Source organism: Heloderma suspectum, chromosome 7, assembly GCF_057233095.1.
Source record: "Heloderma suspectum isolate Gila_16-S chromosome 7, 16-S_ref, whole genome shotgun sequence".
In the NCBI taxonomy this organism is placed as follows: Eukaryota; Metazoa; Chordata; class Lepidosauria; order Squamata; family Helodermatidae; genus Heloderma; species Heloderma suspectum.
In genome coordinates this window covers 32,708,093-32,728,866 of record NC_139464.1, presented here as the reverse complement: position 1 = coordinate 32,728,866, position 20,774 = coordinate 32,708,093, and the positions used below count along the sequence as shown (strand labels likewise).

Genomic DNA, 20,774 nt, shown 5'->3' with positions numbered 1-20,774 from the left:
TCTCGTCAAGTTCCCTTGCAGCTGGTTTCTCTCCTTTGCCTTCCTTTGCAGACTCCCTTTTCCCTTTCCCCCAAATTTCCCCTTCAGTGGCAACTGGGGTGGAAGCAAAAAAGCTGCTCCTTTGGCCTTCCTTAGGTGCTCTGGTCCTTCCTAACAGGAAATTCCCAGTGCAAAGGTCTCTGGCAACTGAGACTGTGTTGATTACACCAGGGTTGGGCAACATGTGACTTTCCAGCAGATGTTGCTGGGTTACAAATTCCACAATCCCTGACAATTTACAGTGTTGGCTGGGGCTGATGGGACTTGTAATCCAACAACATCTAGAAGGCGACAGGCTCCCCACCTCTGGATTGCACCACTATCCTGTTTTGTGGTGAGATGAGCTACTTTTTAAGTCATTCAGCATGGATTGACCATGTGACCTCTACATGATGTAGAGCTGATTGAGCCAGATGACCTCTACATGATGCAGTTGGTTTCTGTTGGCATCACCATTCCAAAATAAACCAAGAGATTATTTTTATATGACCCAGGTTTTCTTCTTCCTTCTACATCGTCCTATAACCCAGATGTTGGGAATCTGTGGCCTTCCAGATCAGTGCCAGCTCCAGGATTTTGAGGGCCCTGGGGCAAGACACCCTCAGTGGGCCTCCTTAGAATCACAGAACCATAGAATCGTAGGGTGGGAAGGGGCCTATAAGACCATCGAGTCCAACCCTCTGCTCAGTGCAGGAATCTAAGTCAACCAGCTCCCACTCTTCCTCCACTTTCTCATTATCACTGCCACTTGCTTGCTTGATGGGCAGACAGCCCGTGAACAGGTAGGCAGTGGCACGTACTGTGAACAATGCAGGTTGCAGTGGTGGAGCAAGTCCAGGGAGCTCTTATCAGTGGGCCCCTGCTGAGATTTGGACCCTCGGCAAGTGCCCAATCATGCCTACCCTTGGTGCCAGCCCTGATTGAACTACAATTCCCATCATCCCTGACCATTGGCCACACTGGCTGGGCAGATAGGGGCTGGAGTTCATTAACATTTGGAGGACCACGTGTTCCCCACACTCTTTGCTTCCACAGTGACCACTGACCCTCCACACCAATGCTTTTCCTTCTCTTGGCTCGTGTCTTCCCAGTTATTTCAAGAAAACCATCAACATCTTCCTGCAGTTCATTCCAGAGATGATCTTCATCCTCTCCCTATTTGGTTACCTCGTTTTCATGATTATTTTCAAGTGGTGCAAGTACAATGCCCAAAGTGCCCAATTTGCCCCAAGCATCCTCATCCACTTCATCAACATGTTTCTGTTTAGTTACAGTGACCAGACAAATCGTCCTCTATACGAGCATCAGGTATGGACACCTTGTCTTCATTCATTCATTCATTCATTCATTCATTGCAATTATTTATATGCCGCCTTTTCATAATTCATCCTACCAAGGCCACCTGCAAGGAACTTAAAAACAATAAAACCACAACAAACAATATTAACATGTGTATAGTCAGGATCCTTCCCTTGGGGCAGATGCTGGACTATGGCACTGGGGGTAGGGAAAGTCCAGATGGAACAGCACCAGATGTCTGGGGTTGTCCTCATCTACCTCCCTCTTTCTTCTGAAATCCTTCCCACAGGATAGTTGATGGTAGATGGCTCTGAGGATCCAGCTGGGGCAGGCCCGGAGGTCTTTTTTGCCTCTCTCCCTCTCCTCTGCACCCAAGAATCCTGTTACTTACTTGAGGAAGTACACCAGTCAGACACAGAGTGAATTTATAGGTTACCTTTTTACAGGAAATGTTTTCACCAAGCGACCTGCCCCTTTAATTTTTTTTAAGAAATAGTGACTTGCTTTTACCCATGTCTTCCAACATGATGAGACTGCGGTACAACTACAGAAAATCCAACCTTACGTTGTGAGAAGTGGGGTTTTTTTTTAGTGATTGAGTTTCTTGTGGTTGTATCTCAGTTTCAGCATGTAGGATCACATGGATAAAAACCAGTAAAAACAATCCCTGGAGAAATTAAAGGGAAAGGTCACCTTGTGGTAATAACAATTGTGCAGTAGGGTTTACTTAGCTAAGGGCAAGGTGATACTCTCAATTTGCTTTACAGGGAAAGGTTACCACAAGGTGACTTTTCTCTTTAAAGTAAATTGATCGTATCACCTTGCCTTTAGTTAAGTTAACCCTAATGTGACACTTATTATAGTAGAATCCCTTAACTCAGGACATACCATGAATGGTTGCATTGGTTGCAGGGCCAAATGTTTAGAATTATAAACACTTCTTCCTCTTTTACTTCCCTAGTACTCATCCATTGTTTCTGTTCATTTCCCCCATGCTAGAACTAATCAGGTTGTTCCAGGGCTGCAGGTGAGTGAAGACCAGGGAGTTAGCTAGCTTCAGAGGAAGTCTCCAATCTCGGAGGCTTCTGCAAATCCAGTGCCCTGCTGGGCTGCTGCCAGCAGGGCAGGAGTAGCAATGGAAGTGATTTTTGCCTCTCCATCCTCCTTTTAAATGTTTTCCCTCTAGACTGGCCTTTGAACTCGTCTAGAGATGGCATACTGGCGGGGGCTGGGCTGAGGCTGGAGAGGCCATAAGATTTTTCATATCCTGGCCTCTCCCCTCCCCTTCCTTCCCCTCTCCTCCTTGCCCACAAAAATGCCCCTGTTCTGAGCTCTCTGAAGCCGCTTTTACAACCTTAGGAAGCAGCCAGCACAGATCTTCCCGTGGCAGCAGCGAAGGGGTGGGAAAGGAGGATCATAACTCAGAGTCCCCCTCCCGAGGTCGTGGCAGTGTCTGTGGCCTTGGGAGGCGGTCTCCAACCAATCCTATGGTCTCTGGAACATTCTCCCAGGGACCATAGGATTGCTCTTCAGCTCAGTTACAGCAGATCTTCGATTGACTGTTGCTCACTCAGAGGTCCTTCTCTGTAATGTTCTCCTGTGGTTTAACATGTACAGCCTCTTCCAGCTTCTTTAACTCCTGTAGGTTTTAGACCAGAGGGGAGGGATCTGCAGCCTTCCATATGTTGTTGGAATCCCACTCTCATCAGCCCCAGCTAGCATGGCCAATGGGCAGGAATGATGGGAGCTGTAAGCCAACACCATCTGGAAAGCTATAGGTTCTCTACCTGTTTTAGCCCATTACATAAATTTTATGGTTGGGGATTCAAAGAGATAGCTCCATGAGTTGGACACATTTCCGCTGAATCAGAATTTCTCAATAGATGGTGGGCCTTTCTACATGAGGCTTTTATTGTGTGCTTGTGATTGCTCACTCACAGAAGTTTGTGGGTCCTTTACACGACAGCCCTTCAGGACCCGTCCCATGCTTTGCAACCATTATTGCAGGTTTTTTCCTAATGAGGGAAGTGTGATATTTTTTCTGAATGGCCTCTGTAATGCTAAAGAAATGTTGTGTAACTGTGTAATTCCACTGTACCACAGTGCTACCTAGTGGCTGTGTAATGGAACATATAGAAAGGCAGAGGAAGAAACCCCCTGAAAAAAAGTATAAAAGTGCCGAACTTAATCCTGCAAAGAATCCAGAAGCATCGGTAAAGGTGCGGGTTGAAAGCTTCATGTAGAAAAGCCTTGTAAACACAATTCCAATCAGCCCTCTGGAGTTCCTTGGCCCCACCCCCTTTCCACCGACCACCAATCATTTGGTGTTTTCATAGCTTTTGTGCAGTTTTTCCCCATTCTAAAAGGTAGAATGGGGTTTAGTTTCTGGCAGTAAGAGCTTTAAGCCAGAACATGCTGGTATTTGGGGTATTTTTTGGTCCTGCCCCCTTTTGCCCACCGGAATGTAGCCCCCAAGAGCTTCTCCAAAATGGAATTTGGCCCTTGGGTTAAAAGAGGTCTTATGGTGTAGGGCCTCTGGGTCTGCCAACATTGCGAGACTCTCCCATAAGAATTTGGTTTATGAAAGCCAGATGGAAGGAAAGCCATACAGGCAGAGACTTCAGGCAATACAGATAAGGCTGGTTGGAACAATGACAGAGCAAAAATACAGCCATTGCCCCATGGACGTGTATGTCCTATAATGTCACAGAACCACTCAGTTTCAGGTAACATGTTGAAATGAGCTTGCAGGAACCAGATTAGCAAGTGATTAGCAAATACGCTGGCTTTATTAGCACGCAGTCTTGAGCAAGAAGAACATGTCTCATGTTGGCCAAATAAACTTTCAATGAAAATACAGTTCAAAAGTTGGGAAACCTCTTTCCTAACAGTCCAAATTAGTCATGTTGGGAGGTGACTGCTAAGTTCACTCGTTTCCTAGGATATGTCTCTGTTTCTCAATATAGTAATTTCACCAATTTAGAGCCAAGGCAGTTGGTGTTTTTGGAAGGCATAGGGTTGTTTCTTTTAAGAATCTGTATTTCCAACTTAAAACAAACTTTTATTGTAAGAGAGCATAGGCCTTATGTGCTTGACAGAAACTTCCAGGAACCTGGATAAGCCTTTCAGCAAGAAAAGCTAGAAACTTCTGGCTTAGGGCAGACTTCGGTCAGAAGGTCACATGGGCCTTTGATACCAAATATAATGTGAATATATGCCAATGGAGGTACAAACCCAAACCCATACTCCTACATATATGGTATATAACAGGGGTGGGCAGAAGGTAGATTTCCAGATGTTTTGGACTTCCAACTCCCAGCATTCGTGATCATTCGCCATGCTGGCAGGGGCTTTTAGGAGTTGAAATCCAAAACTTCTAGAGATCGACCTTCTGCCTGTACTATAGAAGCCTGCCTTTTCTAGGTCCATTTTCGCCCTTGGAAATAGTGGTGAAGTGGTTGGTCAAGAGGTGGGACATGGGATGGCAAGAATATATACTCTCCCACCCACCCCCAATCTTCATCCTACTGCTCTGGTACGTTAGGGTGCAATCCTATGCCTGTTTAGACAGAAAAAAGTCCTACAATTCCCAGCATTCTCCAGTCAGCCATGCTGGCTGTGGTATGCTGGCAGCTGAAAGACTTTTTTCTGTCTAAACATGCATAGGATTCTGCCTTAAGTTAGTCACTTTTAGTTCCCATTGAAATCAATGGGACATAAGTCAGTTGTGGCTAATGTTTCACAGTCGTTTCAGTGCTACTTCACCTGGATCCAACCCAGCAAGTCCAATGTGCAAATGTCAGGCAGGAGCAATTGCACCCTCAATGATGCGCATGCTGGCACAATCCAGATTGCCCACCCTGTGTAGCATTTAAACCTCTGCATACAGGCTGGCTAGCATCTCTCGGCTTTCTTTTTGTTACCAGCCTTGCAGTTGCTTCCAGTTCTATAGTTCAGATCCACTTTAATCATTCCCTCTATTGGTGATGTTCAGGGATGAGTGCCTATCATTATCTGAAGCAGCACTACCTCCATGCACAAGAGGGAGTTGTAGGACTTTCTTCTACCTAAATATGCATAGGATTGCACCCTTAGACAGCTAATTAGTGCTGGCAAAAAAGCAGGCAGATGCTAGTGACATGACTAAATGCCTTTATAATAGCTCCAACAAGCGTTGGATGAGCAGTGAGCCTTTGTTGTTTATTCGTTCAGTTGCTTCTGACTCTCTGTGACTTCATGGACCAGCCCACGCCAGAGCTTCCTGTCGGCCGTCGCCACCCCCAGCTCCCCCAAGGTCGAGTCCGCCACCTCCAGAATATCATCCATCCATCTTGCCCTTGGTCGGCCCCTCTTCCTTTTGCCTTCCACTTTCCCTAGCATCAGCATCTTCACCAGGGTATCCTGTCTTCTCATTATGTGGCTAAAGTACTTCAGTTTTGCCTTTAATACCATTCCCTCAAGTGAGCAGTCTGGCATTATTTCCTGGAGTATGGACTGGTTGGATCTTCTTGCAGTCCAAGGCACTCTCAGAATTTTCCTTCAACACCACAGTTCAAAAGCATCTATCTTCCTTCGCTCAGCCTTCCTTATGGTCCAGCTCTCACATCCATAGGTTACTATCGGAAATACCATTGCTTTAACTATGCGGACCTTTGTTGTCAGGGTGATGTCTCTGCTCTTCACTATTTTATCAAGATTTGTCATTGCTGTCCTCCCAAGAAGTAAACGTCTTCTGATTTCCTGGCTGCAGTCAGCATCTGCAGTAATCTTTGCACCTAGAAATACCAAGTCTGTCACTGCCTCCATGTTTTCTCCCTCTATTTGCCAGTTATCAATCAAGCTGGTTGCCATAATCTTGTTTTTTTTGAGGTTTAACTGCAACCCAGCTTTTGCACTTTCTTCTTTCACCTTGGTCATAAGGTTCCTCAGCTCCTCCTCGCTTTCAGCCATCAAAGTGGTATCATCTGCATATCTGAGGTGGTTAATGTTTCTTCCAGCAATTTTAACTCCAGCCTTGGATTCATCAAGCCCAGCACGTTGCATGATGTGTTCTACGTACAGGTTGAATAGGTAGGGTGAGAGTATACAACCCTGCCGTACTCCTTTCCCAATCTTAAACCAGTCTGTTTTTCCGTGGTCTGTTCTTACCGTTGCTACTTGGTCGTTATACAGAGTCCTCAGGAGGCAGACAAGATGACTTGGTATCCCCATACCACCAAGCACTTGGCCACAATTTGTTATGCTCCACACGGTCAAAGGCTTCAGAATAGTCAATAAAACAGAAATAGATGTTTTTCTGAAACTCCCTGGCTTTCTCCATTATCAAGCGGATATTAGCAATTTGGTCTCTAGTTCCTCTGCCTTTTCTAAACCCAGCTTGTACATCTGGCAATTCTCATTCCTTGAAGGAGTCTACCTTGCAAGACCTTGAGCATTACCATACTGGCATGTGAAATAAGTGCTACTGTTCGATAGTTTGAACATTCTTTAGTGTTTCCCTTTTTTGGTGTGGGGATATAAGTTGATTTTTTCCAATCTGGTGGCCATTCTTGTGTTTTCCAAATTTGCTGGCATATGGCATGCATCACCTTGACAGCATTACCTTGCAAGGTTTTAAACAGTTCAGCTGGGATACCGTCGTCTCCTGCTGCCTTGTTATTAGCAATGCTTCTTAAGGCCCATTCAACCTCACTCTTCAGGATGTCTGGCTCTAACTCACTGACCACACCGTCAAATCTATCCCCGTCGATACTATGATCCTTCCTATACAGATCTTCCATATATTCTTGCCACCTTTTCTTGATCTCTTCTGCTTCTGTTAGGTCCTTGCCATCTTTGTTTTTGATCATACCCATTTTTGCCTGGAATGGAATTTACCTCCGATGTTTCTAATTTTCTGGAAGCGGTTTCTTGTCCTTCCTATTCTATTATCTTCTTCCACTTCCATGCATTGCTTGTTTAAAAATAATTCCTTATCTCTTCCGGCTAACCTCTGGAATTTTGCATTTAATTGGGCATATCTCCCCCTATCATTGTTGCCTTTTGCTTTCCTTCTTTCGTGGGCTGCTTCCACTGTCTCAGCAGACAGCCATCTTGCCTTCTTGGTTTTCTTTTTCTTTGGGATGCTTTTTGTTGCCGCTTCCTGAACAATGTTGCGAACTTCTGTCCATAGTTCTTCCAGGACCCTATCTACTAAATCTAGTCCCTTAACTCTATTCTTCTCCTCCAGTGCATATTCATGAGGAATATTAGTGAGCTCATATCTAACTGATCTGTGGGTCTTCCCTATTCTCTTTAGTCTGATTCTAAAGTGTGCAATAAGAAGTTCGTGATCTGAACTACAGTCAGCTCCAAGTCTTGTTTTTATCTACTGTATAGATGTCCGCCACCTTTGGCTACAAAGGATGTAGTCAATCTGATTTCGGTGTCGACCATCTGGTGAAGTCCATGTATAAAGTCGTCTTTTAGGTTGTTGGAAGAGAGTGTTTGTTATGCACAGTGAGTTGTCTTGGCAAAATTCTATCAGCCTATGTCCTGCTTCATTTTGTTCTCCCAGACCATGCTTGCCTGTAATTCCAGGTGTCGTTTGACTACCCACCTTAGCATTCCACTCTCCTGTAATAAAAATAACATCTCTTTATGGCGTATTATCCAGTAGGTGCTGCAGATCCTCATAGAACCGATCCACTTCTGCTTCTTCAGCACCTGTGGTTGGGGCGTATATTTGGATCACTGTGATGTTGAATGGCTTACCCTGAATTTGAATTGAGATCATTCTATTGTTTTTTGGATTGTATCCAAGCACTACTTTAGCCACTTTATTATTAATTATGAAGGCTACTCCATTTCTTCTGTGGTCCTCTTGTCCACAGTAGTAGATCTGGTGGTCATCTGATGTGAAGTGGCCCATTCCAGTCCATTTCAGTTCACTGACACCCAAAATGTCTATATTTAATCTTGACATCTCCCCAGTAACCACATCCAATTTGCCCTGGCTCATAGATCTTACATTCCAGGTTCCTATGGTGTGTTGATCTTTAGAACATCGGATTCATCGTTCACCACCAGCACTGTCGGCTGCTAGCCGTCCTTTCGGCTTTGAGCTAGCTGCGTCATCACATCTGGGGCTAGTTGAACTTATCCTCAGTTCCTCCCCAGTAGCATTTTGACCATCTTCTGACCTGGGAGTCCCATCTTCTGATGGTACACCGACATATCTCTGGTTGTACTGACCATTTAGTTTTCACAGCAAGAATATTGGGGTGGGTTGCCGTTTCCTTCCCAGGGATCGTATTTAGTCTGACCTCTCTGCCATGACCTTCCCATCTTGGGTGTCCTTTCATGGTTTAGCTCATGGCGTCACTGAGGTGCTCAAGCTCCAGCACCACGACAAGGTAACGATCTCCTTTGCTGGAGGCAGTGAGCCTACAAAGTGATAAATCAATGCCTGATGATTTAAAGCAGTCACCCAGACTGAGTGATAATAAGTTAGACTAAGATGTAGACATGGTGCTGTGTAGGGAAAGAAATAGGGTGCAATCCTATGCTTGTTTAGACATGTCAAGTCAAGCCCTACAGCTCCCAGCATTCCCCAGCCAGTATGCTGGGAGTTGTAGGACTTTTTTCTGTCTAAACAGGCATAGGATTGCACCCTTATTCTGTCAGAAGCTTTTGTGGACTATAGCCCACTTCATTAGATGCCTCTAGAGTGCACCTGGTTGGGGGAGGCTGGGTCCAATGGTCATCGTTACCGACTGTCTGTTTCTTCCCACCAAGGAAGCTGGTGAAATTTTGAATCCAAACGTTCTGCAATTCTGTGGAATGAGATGGTGCTGTTCTTTTCCAGTGTTACAGCACAGTAACATCTTAAAAAGAAGATAATTGACATTGCATTTTCCTATAAGCAGATTTTAAGGATCTATATATTCCTTCTAGGAAGAAGTGCAAACCTTCCTGGTCATTTTCGCCTTGATTTCTATTCCTTGGATGCTCCTGATTAGGCCCTTCATCCTTCGAGCCAATCACCAGAGAGCTCAGCGGATGGTAAGACCAAAGGTCTCTTGTGACACAGGGCCTCTGCAGGGGTAGCGATTGCATTGGGTGAAGCCTCGCTGAATGGAAGATGAGGAGCAACATTTTGCAACTCTCACAACTGGGTTGTCTCTATTCCTGCTGAAAATGTACCAGTCCCCTTCAGTGGACAAATTTAAGCCGTTTGTCACGTTTGCCAAACGATAGTTTGCAAATAGCACCATTTGCCAAACATATGGTTTGCGAATAGCTGCCAAACCAGGCTTTGAAAGCATAGCTTGAAGCTGGTTTACGAACCACACTTTTGGCAAACTGTGGTGTGGCATTGCATCTGAACCAACAAGCCACCATTTGTGATGTTGCCTCATCTTCAAAGGCTGCCATTTGGGGCAGTATCTGGGGATTCTCAAGAGCCCTATTCAGAAGTTCTGTATCCAAAAATATTAAACATGAGAGGAGAGGGAGCTCTAACAAAATGCCTTCTTTGTTCCAACACTTGAGACAGCTTGAAATGGGCAAGTATGATAGAGATTACTGATTCAGTTGGGCAATACCCACCCCTATCCACATGTCATGATGAGTTTTTGCCTACAAAACATGTTGGAAAAGAAATCCAGGATCTGTGCAACAAAACTGCTTCTGAGTCAATGTCCTAAGATACTTTTGTTTTCATGCACTGCTTTTGTTCTTACAAAATTTGCAGGTGGGGATGTTTGTATGTGAATGTTCATACATGTGAACACAAACTCCCTGCAGGTAGAAAAACAGCTTCTCAGGGAGGAGGCTAGGCTGAACCCTTCTGCATGACGTACTACATTTCTAAATGCAGAAAAGGTAACCCTCCCCCTGCCCCCTCAGTGGTCCCAAGCATGGTGTGAAGGTACATGAAACAACTACCTTGCTGAAGCTAAGCAGATCTGGGTCTGGACAGTGCTTGGAGGGGAGATCACCTGGGAACCATATGTAGCCACCTTGAGTTCCACAATGGAAGAAAAGTGGGATATAAATGAAATAACAACAACAGCAACAACAATATGAATGAATGAATGAATGAATGAATGAATGAATGGGAGACTGTTCAATTATGAATCCCTCCCAGAAGTCAATACCTCTTGGTTCTGCTCTTTGTTTGCTGACAGTAGTCATTCTCTGTCTTGCTTCTCTTAAGCTGGTTTCATCTGGATTGTCGGAGAGTCCCACCGGTGATATCGAGGTGGAGATCATGGAGTCTAACCACTCTAAAAAAGGAAAGCTAGAAGAACACAGCGGTGGTGGTCATGGAGGACATGAGAACCATGAGGAAGAGGTAGGACTGGGGAGGAGGAGACCTGAAGGAAGCCACAGTGGAATAGTCCGTTGCTTCCCCATCCCCACCCATCCTTGCACATGTGTAATAGTCACTACTGCCTGAATTCTATGAGCTTGGATGGTACATTCTTGGATTGCACTCCCCTTGACTCGGTGACAGCAGAGGTGTGTGGAAAGGGAGCTTGCACACCTCTGGCATACGTGGTATGTTCCTGCCTGCCACTGCAAATGCCACATCAGCCATGCGTTTTATAAATGACGTAGTCTAGATATTTGATAGAAGTCTGGCTGCTATGAACAGATAGGTTTAGAAATGTTCTACTTCCTTGCATATTCTAATAGGATCCATAATGTAGACGACCTATTAAGTGAAGTGTGTATACATGACATTTACAAAATAACTCTGCGCTAGATTTCATGTTGTAATGTTCAGATGAGAGGAATAAAAAGACGGCTTCTTGTCAGACTTTCTAGTAACTAGGATGGCTTGTAGATGTGGACCTCATTTCAGCTTTCTGTGTCTTGTGGAAGCACCGTCCTTAACAATCTTGATATCACCATTACTGAATGAGGTCCAAGTATCTGTTTAGTTTGTTTACAGCCCTAGGTCATGACACTATAAAACAGGAAAAAGGCATTATATTACAAATGAAATAGAAAGTAAATTAAATCAGTAAACATGATTAGAAAATTCAACACTGCTCATTTCAAATTTCAAAGTGTCTTCAGTAAATCTGGGAACACCTCCCTGCCCCCGCACTATGCAAATAGCAGGTACTGGGAGAGGGAGTGACCTGGACCAGGACCACAGCTGGGAGGTGGGGAAAGATTTAAAGCACCCCTTTGTTCCCCATGACAGGGTCTCAATTTGGATACCCCCCCATACACACACACTCGCGCGCGCCTGCAACAGAATTGCTAATCACATGAATGATGTCATGTCTACTTTAGGCCATATTGTCCCCATATTAAATATAGCATGGCAGAAGCAGAGAAAATGGCTTACAGGGCACCGCATTGAAGGGGAGATTTCCTAGATCACAGCTTATGATCTTGGTAATGAACAGTATAATGACATAGGAGGGCTTATACCAGGGGTGGGGGACCTCTTACAGCCAGAGGGCCCAATTCAATTTTGGAAAAGCTCTTTGGGGCCATGTTCCAGTGGTGGGCGGGGCTGAAGGCAAAAGGAGCAGGGCCGAAATACCCAACGTGTCAACATGTTTTAGCTTCAAGCTTTTCCTGCCAGTAACTCAGCCTTAGGAAAGGCATTTCAAGGGAAAACTGCACAAAAGCCAGGAAACCACAAATTGGTGGTCAGGGAAAGGGGATGGGACCAGGGAAAGGGGGCGTGACCATCTGTGGAGTCCCAGAAGGGCTCTATTGGGACTCCAGGCCTGAGGTTCTTCACATGTGGCAGATACAAAACCCAGTGCTCTCGTTATTGTGAGGAAAGGTGGAGGGATCCTTAATGAAATCCACAAGCCCTCCCTCACTCCCTCCAGCTTTAACCAAATCATCCCCCTCCCCATTAGCCTTCTAAACACGGTAGGTAAGAGGGCTTCCAGAAAATGCAATCCCCTTCTTTATTTTTTATTATTACATTTATATCCCACCTTTTTTCCTCTTGCAAGGAACCCAAGGCGGCTTACACAATCCTCCTCCTCTCCATTTTATCCTCACAACAACCCTGTGAGGTAGGTTAGGCTGAGAGTCAGTGACTGGCCCAAAGTCACCCAGTGAGCACTGTGGCCGAGTGGGGACTAGAACCCGGATCTCCCGAGTCCCAGTCTAACACCCTAACCACTACACCACACGGGCTGTCTTGTCCCCCGTCATTCAAATAGTGACATTTCACCATATGAAACTGGAGTGAAACCACAACCTTGTGGTTGTGGGACTTGACCTAGAGTCACCCTTAGACCCAAGTGTCTAGATCCAACTGGACAGTGGACTGAACGGCTTATCATGTTGAAGTCAGTAGCATCAGTTTGACTTAAGAATGTGTGCAGTACTGGTGGTGGGGGGGTGTGGGGGTTCTGCTGTTTGGAAAAAAAATAAGTCCAAACCCATTTTGGGCTGATGGAACCAACTGTACACTACTTCAAATTCTGGTTACAATATATTTGGGGTTGGATCCAGACTTAGTCATGCTTACCCAGTGTAATCAATGGGACTTAAGTTAATCATGATTCAATTAGGTCCAGTTGATTCCAATGCATGTACTCTAAGCGTGGTGAAATTTGGATCCAACCCTTAGTGTTTTTCTTTAAAATCCATTTCAGTTCAACTTCGGAGACATCTTTGTCCACCAGTGTATTCACACCATTGAATATTGTCTGGGTTGCATTTCCAACACGGCTTCGTACCTTCGGCTCTGGGCACTTAGCCTGGCTCATGCACGTGAGTTTTCATTTTTATGGTGCTCACCTCTGTGAGTAACAACTGTGGTGTACATGCTCCTCCGCCTCTCCATGTTATCCTTGCAACAACCCTGTGAGGTAGGTTAGGCTGAAAGTCAGTGACTGGCGCAAAGTGACCCAGTGAGCTTCACGACCAAGTGGGGACCAGAACCTGAATTTCCCCAGTCCTAGTCCACTACTCTAACCACTGCACCACACTGGCTCTCAGTATTAAGACTGATATTGATACTCTAGTATGAATCTGTATAGAATATCCGAATGCGTAGCAGCTAATTAAATCACTCTGGGCACAAAATGGATAAAGTTAGGCTAATTTAAGCTAAAACTCCCTATAGCTCCCCAAGGAGAGTCCAAAAATTCAGGCACCTGTGTTGATCCATATCAACAAAGATAATCCTCTGGGATCCTTCTCCAGCAGCCCGCACCAAAGGTAGTGAGGCAGGTGGCTACCAGGAGGAGGGCCTTTTCTGCTGTGGCCCCCCAGCTGTGGAATGAGCTCCTTAGAAAGGTTTGCCTGGTGCCTATGTTACACTCCTTCTGGTGCCAGGTGAAGACCTTTTTATTCTCCCAGTATTTTAGTATTTTAGTGTCGGAGGGAGCAATCCTATGGCCAGTAGACACTGTCTAGAGGGCCATAGGACATGCTGTTTTCCAGGATATGCCCATACTCTGAGGTCGGTTCCCGGAAAACTGACCACCCCCCACATCCGCGCTGCCTTGGAGGCAGCGCAGAGAAGCCCCATCCTCCACGCTCTGAAGAGGAGCACAGAGCGGCATTCCGGGGCGGGGAGAGTGGAGCTGCGTGTACGACACATCCAATGTGTCGTATAGCAGCCTCCTCTCCCAGTCAGCCCCCCTGCGGTGGAAAGTAGCAGGGCAGGAGAGGCATGGAGGGAACAATCCCCCCCATGCCTCTCTTGCCTTGCTTTAGATAGGCAGCCGCCTATCTTGATAGGATTGTGCTCTAAATCTTTTAGCTCTGGTGCTTTAAATCTGTATTTTAAATCTCTTCACTGCTGCTGGGCTTTATTCTGGTTGTACTGTTATATTGTTGTTTTAAGCTTTTATATTTTAAATTGTTTTATGCTGCACTTTGTGGTTTTAATTTTTGTGAACCACCCAGAGAGCTTCAGCTACTGGGTGGCATAGAAATGAAATAAATAAATAAATAAACTAACTAACTAACTAACTAAACGAACCAGCTCTAGCTGTTTTATCTCCACCAGGAGCAGGTCTTTTGTAAAGCTAAAGGGTCATAGAATCATAGAATCATAGAATAGTAGGGTTGGAAGGAGCCTACAAAGCCATCGAGTCCAACCCCCTGCTCAATGCAGGAATCCAAGTCAGAGCATCCCTGACAGGTGGCTGTCCAGCCTCGTCTTGAAGGCCTCCAGTGTGGGAGAGCCCACCACCTCCCTAGGGAATGGGTTCCATTGTCGACAATTCCTCCTCTGAACCCTCTCCAGTTTGTCTGCATCCTTCTTAAAATGTGGTGCCCAGAACTGGACACAGTACTCCAGATGAAGCTAAACAGTGCTGAGTAGACGGGAACTAGTACTTCCCGGGATTTGGAAGCTATTCTTCTTAATTGCCCATTTCAAACCACCCTGAAATACTTGGCATTACAACAAAGAACAATATTTTATTGTTGGGAAAATTAGTTTCCCCCCAGCTATGAAAATTGCAGCCAAGCTCAGAGGGAACAGGGAAGTTGGAGAGGGCCGGCAGATGACATCAGTATCCCTGCTAATAAAAAAAGTGCCAGTGCTGCATCCCTGTGAGATCTGCTACCCCACTCCAGGCTCCACTTCACCACTGCTTAGGACAAAGAGGGATTCTTGTATTATGCTGAAAACTGTTAACTCTTTTAATGGCATTGTCGTGCTGTGGTTCCCACTTGCAGAATTTCTCTCCCTGCTGATACTGACCTGGCACCTGTCAGTATCCACATAGCTCACCCACATGTCCCTGTGACCCTACTGGAGGGTCCTAACCATCATTTTTGAGCCTTTCTATGTGAGGCTTTTATTGTGTGCTCATGATGCCTCACTCACGGTAGTTTGTGGGTCTTTTACACGACGTTGTCATCCTCCTGAGCCTGTCCTGTACTTTGCAACCATTATTGCGATTCTTTCCCTGATGAGGAAAGTCTGGTATTTTTATCTGTGCAATTCCCCTAAAGAACAGCGCCACCTAATGGTTGTGTAATAGAACATAATAGAAAAGCAGAGAAAGAAAAAGCCTGGAAAAACACTATGTGTAAAGGAGCCAATCTTAATCCTGCAAAAAATCCAGAAGCAGAAGCCTCTGTAAAGGTGCAGGTTAAAAGCTTTATGTAGAAAAGCCCTTTGGGTGGGGGTGGCTTTGTAAGAACTTCTGATATCGGAATGGATTATAATATATTTTTGCTCCTGGCTCTTTCTCACTTGCCATGTTTCTTGGTGCTTTCTCTCTCTCCCCGCCCCCTTTGTTCTTCAGAGCTCTCAGAGGTCCTCTGGAGCATGGTGATGCACCAGGGGTTGTACTCTTCTGGTTGGGTAGGACTCATCACCATCTTCATCATCTTTGCTGTCTTTGCTTGTTTGACTATAGCCATTCTGCTTATCATGGAGGGCCTCTCTGCCTTCCTGCATGCACTAAGACTTCACTGGTAAGTAGGAGCACAGGGGAGAAATCCATTTGGTTCTCGTTTTAATGCAAACCTACCTAATCTGCACTTCCCAAACCAATACACAAACTGAAACACAATAATTTGTTTGGTATATTCACACTTCTCCGAATTTTGCGATGCACCTCTCTGAATAAGAAATCCATACAAAAAGGCATGCATTTGGGGAAGTGGCAAGAAAAATACATATAAGTGAAAATAGCGTACAACAATGCATTAATGACATTAGGGAAAATTGCTTGCAAAAATGCATATGTTAGGAGAAGTCCACACAAAAATGCACATGAATTTTAGTGCATATTTTAAAATAAGGTTTGCTAACTGATGCAGAAAAAGGACGGAGTGAACTTAAGATTAGAAAAAGGTGACACCGATAGAAACTGACAGATTCATCCATCCCAACTACTGAGTAACCTGGGTAGTTTTAAGTGCTTAAGGGCACAATCCTGTGCATGTTTAGAAAGAAAAAAAGTCCTACAACTCCCAGCACTCCCCAGCCAGCATGCTGGGAGTTGTAGGATTTTTTTTCTGGGGCTTTAAGTAGTGAAAGTTTTAAGTAGTGTATGTATAAAATAATACTTTGCACAGGTATTGTTATGGGGTCCCTGCTTCCCTGAGAAGTTCCAGGAGAAGTGCTACGTGGGTTTAACTGCCTTTGGAGGAGGGAACACTGGAGATTGGTAGTGTTTTTTTTAAATACGTGATTTAGTTGTAACTATTCAAGTAGAGTGGCAGTGGAAGCTAGCAGCAGGGGTACTCCTGCCAGGTGGCAGCTCTTCTACTTCACATCTGATCCCCAGAGAGAGGCTCTCTCTACCCCAGCCTTTCCCAACCTGGTGCCCTCCAGATGTTTTGGACTTCAGCTCCCTTCTGCTCCAGCCAGGAGGCTTAATGGTAAGGAATTCTGGGAGTTGTACTCCAAAATATCTGGAGCGCACCAGATTTTCCCGAGCAAGCCACTTTGAGAACCCATGGGCTATTGTTCAGTTCTTCAGGGTGGATAACAAGTCAGCCTGTGGAAAATGTCCTGGGTCCAGGCAACACGCTAACCCACAGTTCAGCAAACAACGCACAGTTCAACAACAACCCACACCCAACCATTGAGTGTGGGTAAGTGTGTTGCATAAACATAACTGGGTTGTCCACTCACAGACTGTGATCAGGCATTGCTCTAAGGGTGCAATCCTATGCATGTTTAGACAGAAGAAAGTCCTACAACTCCCAGCATTCCTCAGCCAGCTGGCTGAGGAATGCTGGGAGTTGTAGGACTTTCTTCTGTCTAAACATGCATAGGATTGCACCTAAGTTAGCTTTCCCCAGCCTAGTGCTCTCCAGATATTTTGGACTACAACTCCCAGCATTCCTGACCATTGGCCATGCTAGCTGGGGTGATAGGAGTTGAAGTCCAAAACAACTGGAGGGCACCACGTTGGGGAAGGCTGCCCTAACACACACTCATAGTGATAATTCCACCCACAACTGTGTTCAGTGATGGTCCTGCCACAACCCTTCCCCTTGATTAGGAAGTGTTGGCACTGTCACCTTTTTGATTTTTTTTTTATGCTTCTGGAGTAAAAAAATGGGTATGTCATTTTAATTGGTTTTATATCTCACTGCATTTTTTCTCTTTTTTTCCTTCTGTAAGCCACTTTGATTATCATTTAATAAAAAGGTGGGATAGAAATAATTCCTCAAGGAACACAGACCTCTAACATTCCTTTTTTTTCCCTCCATTAGGGTAGAGTTCCAGAACAAATTCTATGCTGGGTCAGGTTATGCATTTACACCATTCTCCTTTAAGACCATCATTGAAGGAACAGAAGAATGAAACCCATTTCTAGAGCAGAAAAATGCAACCCCCAGACACTCCTCTCCTCTCTTTTTCTTTTTTAAAATCTCCCTGAGAATTAAGAACTGCATACAGAAAATACAGAGGGATGCAGAAAATCCTTGTATCTGAGTTTCATAGACTACATCTGGATGCAAGGAAAGGTTGCTCTTCCCTAGCAAGGTGGCAAAACAACCACCAACAGGGATAATTTGCCCAAACCCTTTCTTCTATAATTCATTAAAAAATAAATGAATTGGTTCCAAAAAGATCTAAACACAAATTTTCTCTTGCTTGTATCATTTGATGGCACTGTGCCCCATGCTAAAGAAAGAGTGTCAATGTGAAGTGATAAAGCAATGAAGTGTGATAAAAGCAGTTTCTGGGCTGTGATAAAAGCAGTTTCTGGGCTGTTACATTTGAGACTGCAGATGTGCAGACTCATATGATTGAATGCTTCTTCATACACACACACCCTCCACACTGAAAACTAAGAGTAGAATGACGCATTGGCCAAGTCCACCCAATGATAAGCCACGAATCCTGGTTTAATAAAACAAAATGCGAATGAGCTGCATGCTGGCGCACACAACTTCTTTGTTCTTTGTTTGCAAGTGGCTAAACAAACTAGGAAGGAGAGAGCTACACATGAAGTCCAAACTTGGGATTATGGTTAAGTGCCCTCAGACAAGCCAGGATCATAACAAGCCAGCTTTAAACCAGGTTTTGTTGTCTTACAAATCCTAGCTTGTTTGGGCACAAGAAGCCATAATCCCAGATTTGGATGCCGTGCAAAGCTGTCCCCTTCCTATTTCATTTACCCACTTGTGTGAAGGGAGGAGTGAACAAACTGGGTGCTTTAGCATGCAGCTCTTTCACACTGTAGTTTATTAAGGCAAGATTCCTGGTTTGTCATTACATGCAAATACTCCCATTACATTGGAGTTCCATGTAATTTTCCTTTTTAAGAAACAGCTGCAGACAGGGGAGGAATTTGGATGGGCACCGTGTTAACCCTTCCCTCCCCATGTGCTGCAGCCCTGATGCAGATCCCCGTCGATCCTCAGAACTGCTGCTAGCCGCAGAAGGGGAATTTGGCCAGCTTAAATGTTTAAGCCTCCAAGTTTTCCATTCCTTGACTAATAGCTATTAAACATACACATGTCCATGCCATGGCCCTGATCCAAATCAGGGTTCTCTCTCCCGTGCCCCCACCCCACCCATGACTGCTTTTTACAAAAAAGGAAAATCTCCAAACATGGTGCTCCCAGGATAAAGTGTAGCTTGGCCCTTAATATCAGGGGCTTCTAGCCTGGCCTTCTTCCAGGTGTGCCAGGTGCCAGGATTTATGTATTTTTTGTATGGAGGAGCGATTGCTCCTTTGAGTCTCCTTCTGTATCCTGAAGTTGTACAGCCCAGGCACAGTTCTACCCCCTCAATGAGAACTAGGCCCTAGGTTTCTACAACACATTCCGACTTCGCAACACAACATGCTCTGCTACTGTGGCACACCCAGCCAGAAGGCAGGTGTGTGTCGAACTGCATAGCCAGTGTGTGATTCCTCTTACGCATAAATCCAAAGCTCAGCATCACTATGTATCTCCAGTTAGTAGAGATGCCAGTGAATCCTGCTGCAAATGGAACTTGCCAGTTAATTGGCAGTTCTGCTCACAGCAGAACTGAAACAAGATTTATTGGCATCTGGATAGTTTCACTGAGAACTCAGAAAGCTTTCCTAACTGCAGGGCTGGGGAAGCATCTTCTAGTGCCAGGAGGGCGGCCATGTCAAGGCAGGAGACTTCGGCACAAACTTTTCTGGCATTCGAGGCTGCTGCACTAGGCTTGCTCAGAGGTCTCCTGGCCAGTGTGATCTGTGATGCTCTTAAAGAAGCGTACTGGTACAGGAGGTGTCTGTGCATGCCCAGCATAGCTTACAGTGCTGAGTAAGCTTCCAGAGAACCCAGAACCTAACGAAACCTGCTGCATCATGGGGGGATTCACCATAAGGAACTGCTAATCTAGCATCTGAAACAGATTCGAGATCAGTCAGGAGGTTCATTAGACTTCTGGATGAAAAGGCTGAACCTCAGAAAAACCTTTTCCAGTGTGAAATCAGACAGCGCTGCCCATAGCAAGTGGCTGGGCTCCAATTGCTTGACTTTTATGGCTTCATAATTGTGTAGAACAGAGGTGGACAACTTGTGACCCTGCAGATGTTTTGGCCTGTAACTCCCATCAGTCCTCATCATTGGCTATGTTGACTAGGGATGATGGGAGTTGTAGGCCAAAACATCTGGAGGGCCACAAGTTGCCCACCCTGGTGTGGAAGAAAAATAAACCTGGAAGTTGCAGCTTTTCCTGCTACTGGGCCACTATGGAGGAGAAACCACACTTGCCAGCATTCTCCCTTCTACTCAGCTATTAAAGGCACAGTGACCTTGGCCCGTATTTGCAGTCTGAATTTAGGCAGTTTACATAGAAATAAGTCCTACTGGGTTCAATGGGGACTTATTTCCTAGTAAGTACTAGAATGCTAGAAATGCAAGAATGAGCTAACGCACTCCTGTCTTTAATTCCCTGCTCTTGAAAATGCCCATTCTGGCTTCTGTTTAAATAGTTTACTAGTTATGGATGCAAGGGGGCTCTTCCCCTTGAAAGCTTTATCTTAATGATATTAACAGTGGTAGGTGGTAAGTAACATGTGTATATATAGGAGCATGTGGCACGTTTAAACCCTTGGGTTTAAACATTCACAAAATTCAAGGAATGTAATAGGCCAGTCCTTCTCTATCCCAAAGCTGCATTGTGCAAATACAGCTTCACATCCTGTTGTAAAACTTACATTGCTCCAAAGAAGAGAGTTGTCAAAATGCTCTGCATATTTTCAAAAAATCAACTGCTTGTTCATTGGTTTGATAAAAAAAGGAATAAATTGTTCAAAACTAACTTACGTGTGCCTCTCTCTCCCCCCACCGCCCCTTACCATCACACCTTGTGAAGTTTTTCCAGAGAACACGCATTAAGATATTTATTTGGCTTAAGGCCATGGTTGATCACATGACAAAATGGTTATTAAATTAATCCTCTTATAAGATCACATTTCTTTGTCCTGTCACCTGAAGAACACAAACAGAATTCAGGAATAGCTGGGAAACATTCAATATATAAACATGCTTCA

General features: G+C 44.9%; 1 protein-coding gene across 4 annotated transcripts in view; it reads left to right on the top strand.

Annotated features, from left to right (window-relative positions):
• The window catches only part of ATP6V0A4 (ATPase H+ transporting V0 subunit a4), a 72,619-nt gene extending 52,085 nt beyond the window's left edge, over positions 1–20,534 (top strand). For all 4 annotated transcript variants that reach the window (XM_084809547.1, XM_084809549.1, XM_084809548.1 and 1 more), the window contains 6 exons: positions 1,131–1,347; positions 9,274–9,381; positions 10,538–10,675; positions 12,963–13,080; positions 15,579–15,750; positions 17,506–20,534. In XM_084809547.1, coding sequence (XP_084665673.1) covers positions 1,131–1,347; positions 9,274–9,381; positions 10,538–10,675; positions 12,963–13,080; positions 15,579–15,750; positions 17,506–17,596 — 844 coding nt within the window. In that variant the 3' untranslated portion in view covers positions 17,597–20,534. The remainder of the gene's footprint in view (positions 1–1,130; positions 1,348–9,273; positions 9,382–10,537; positions 10,676–12,962; positions 13,081–15,578; positions 15,751–17,505) is intronic.
• Positions 20,535–20,774: the final 240 nt, after the last annotated feature.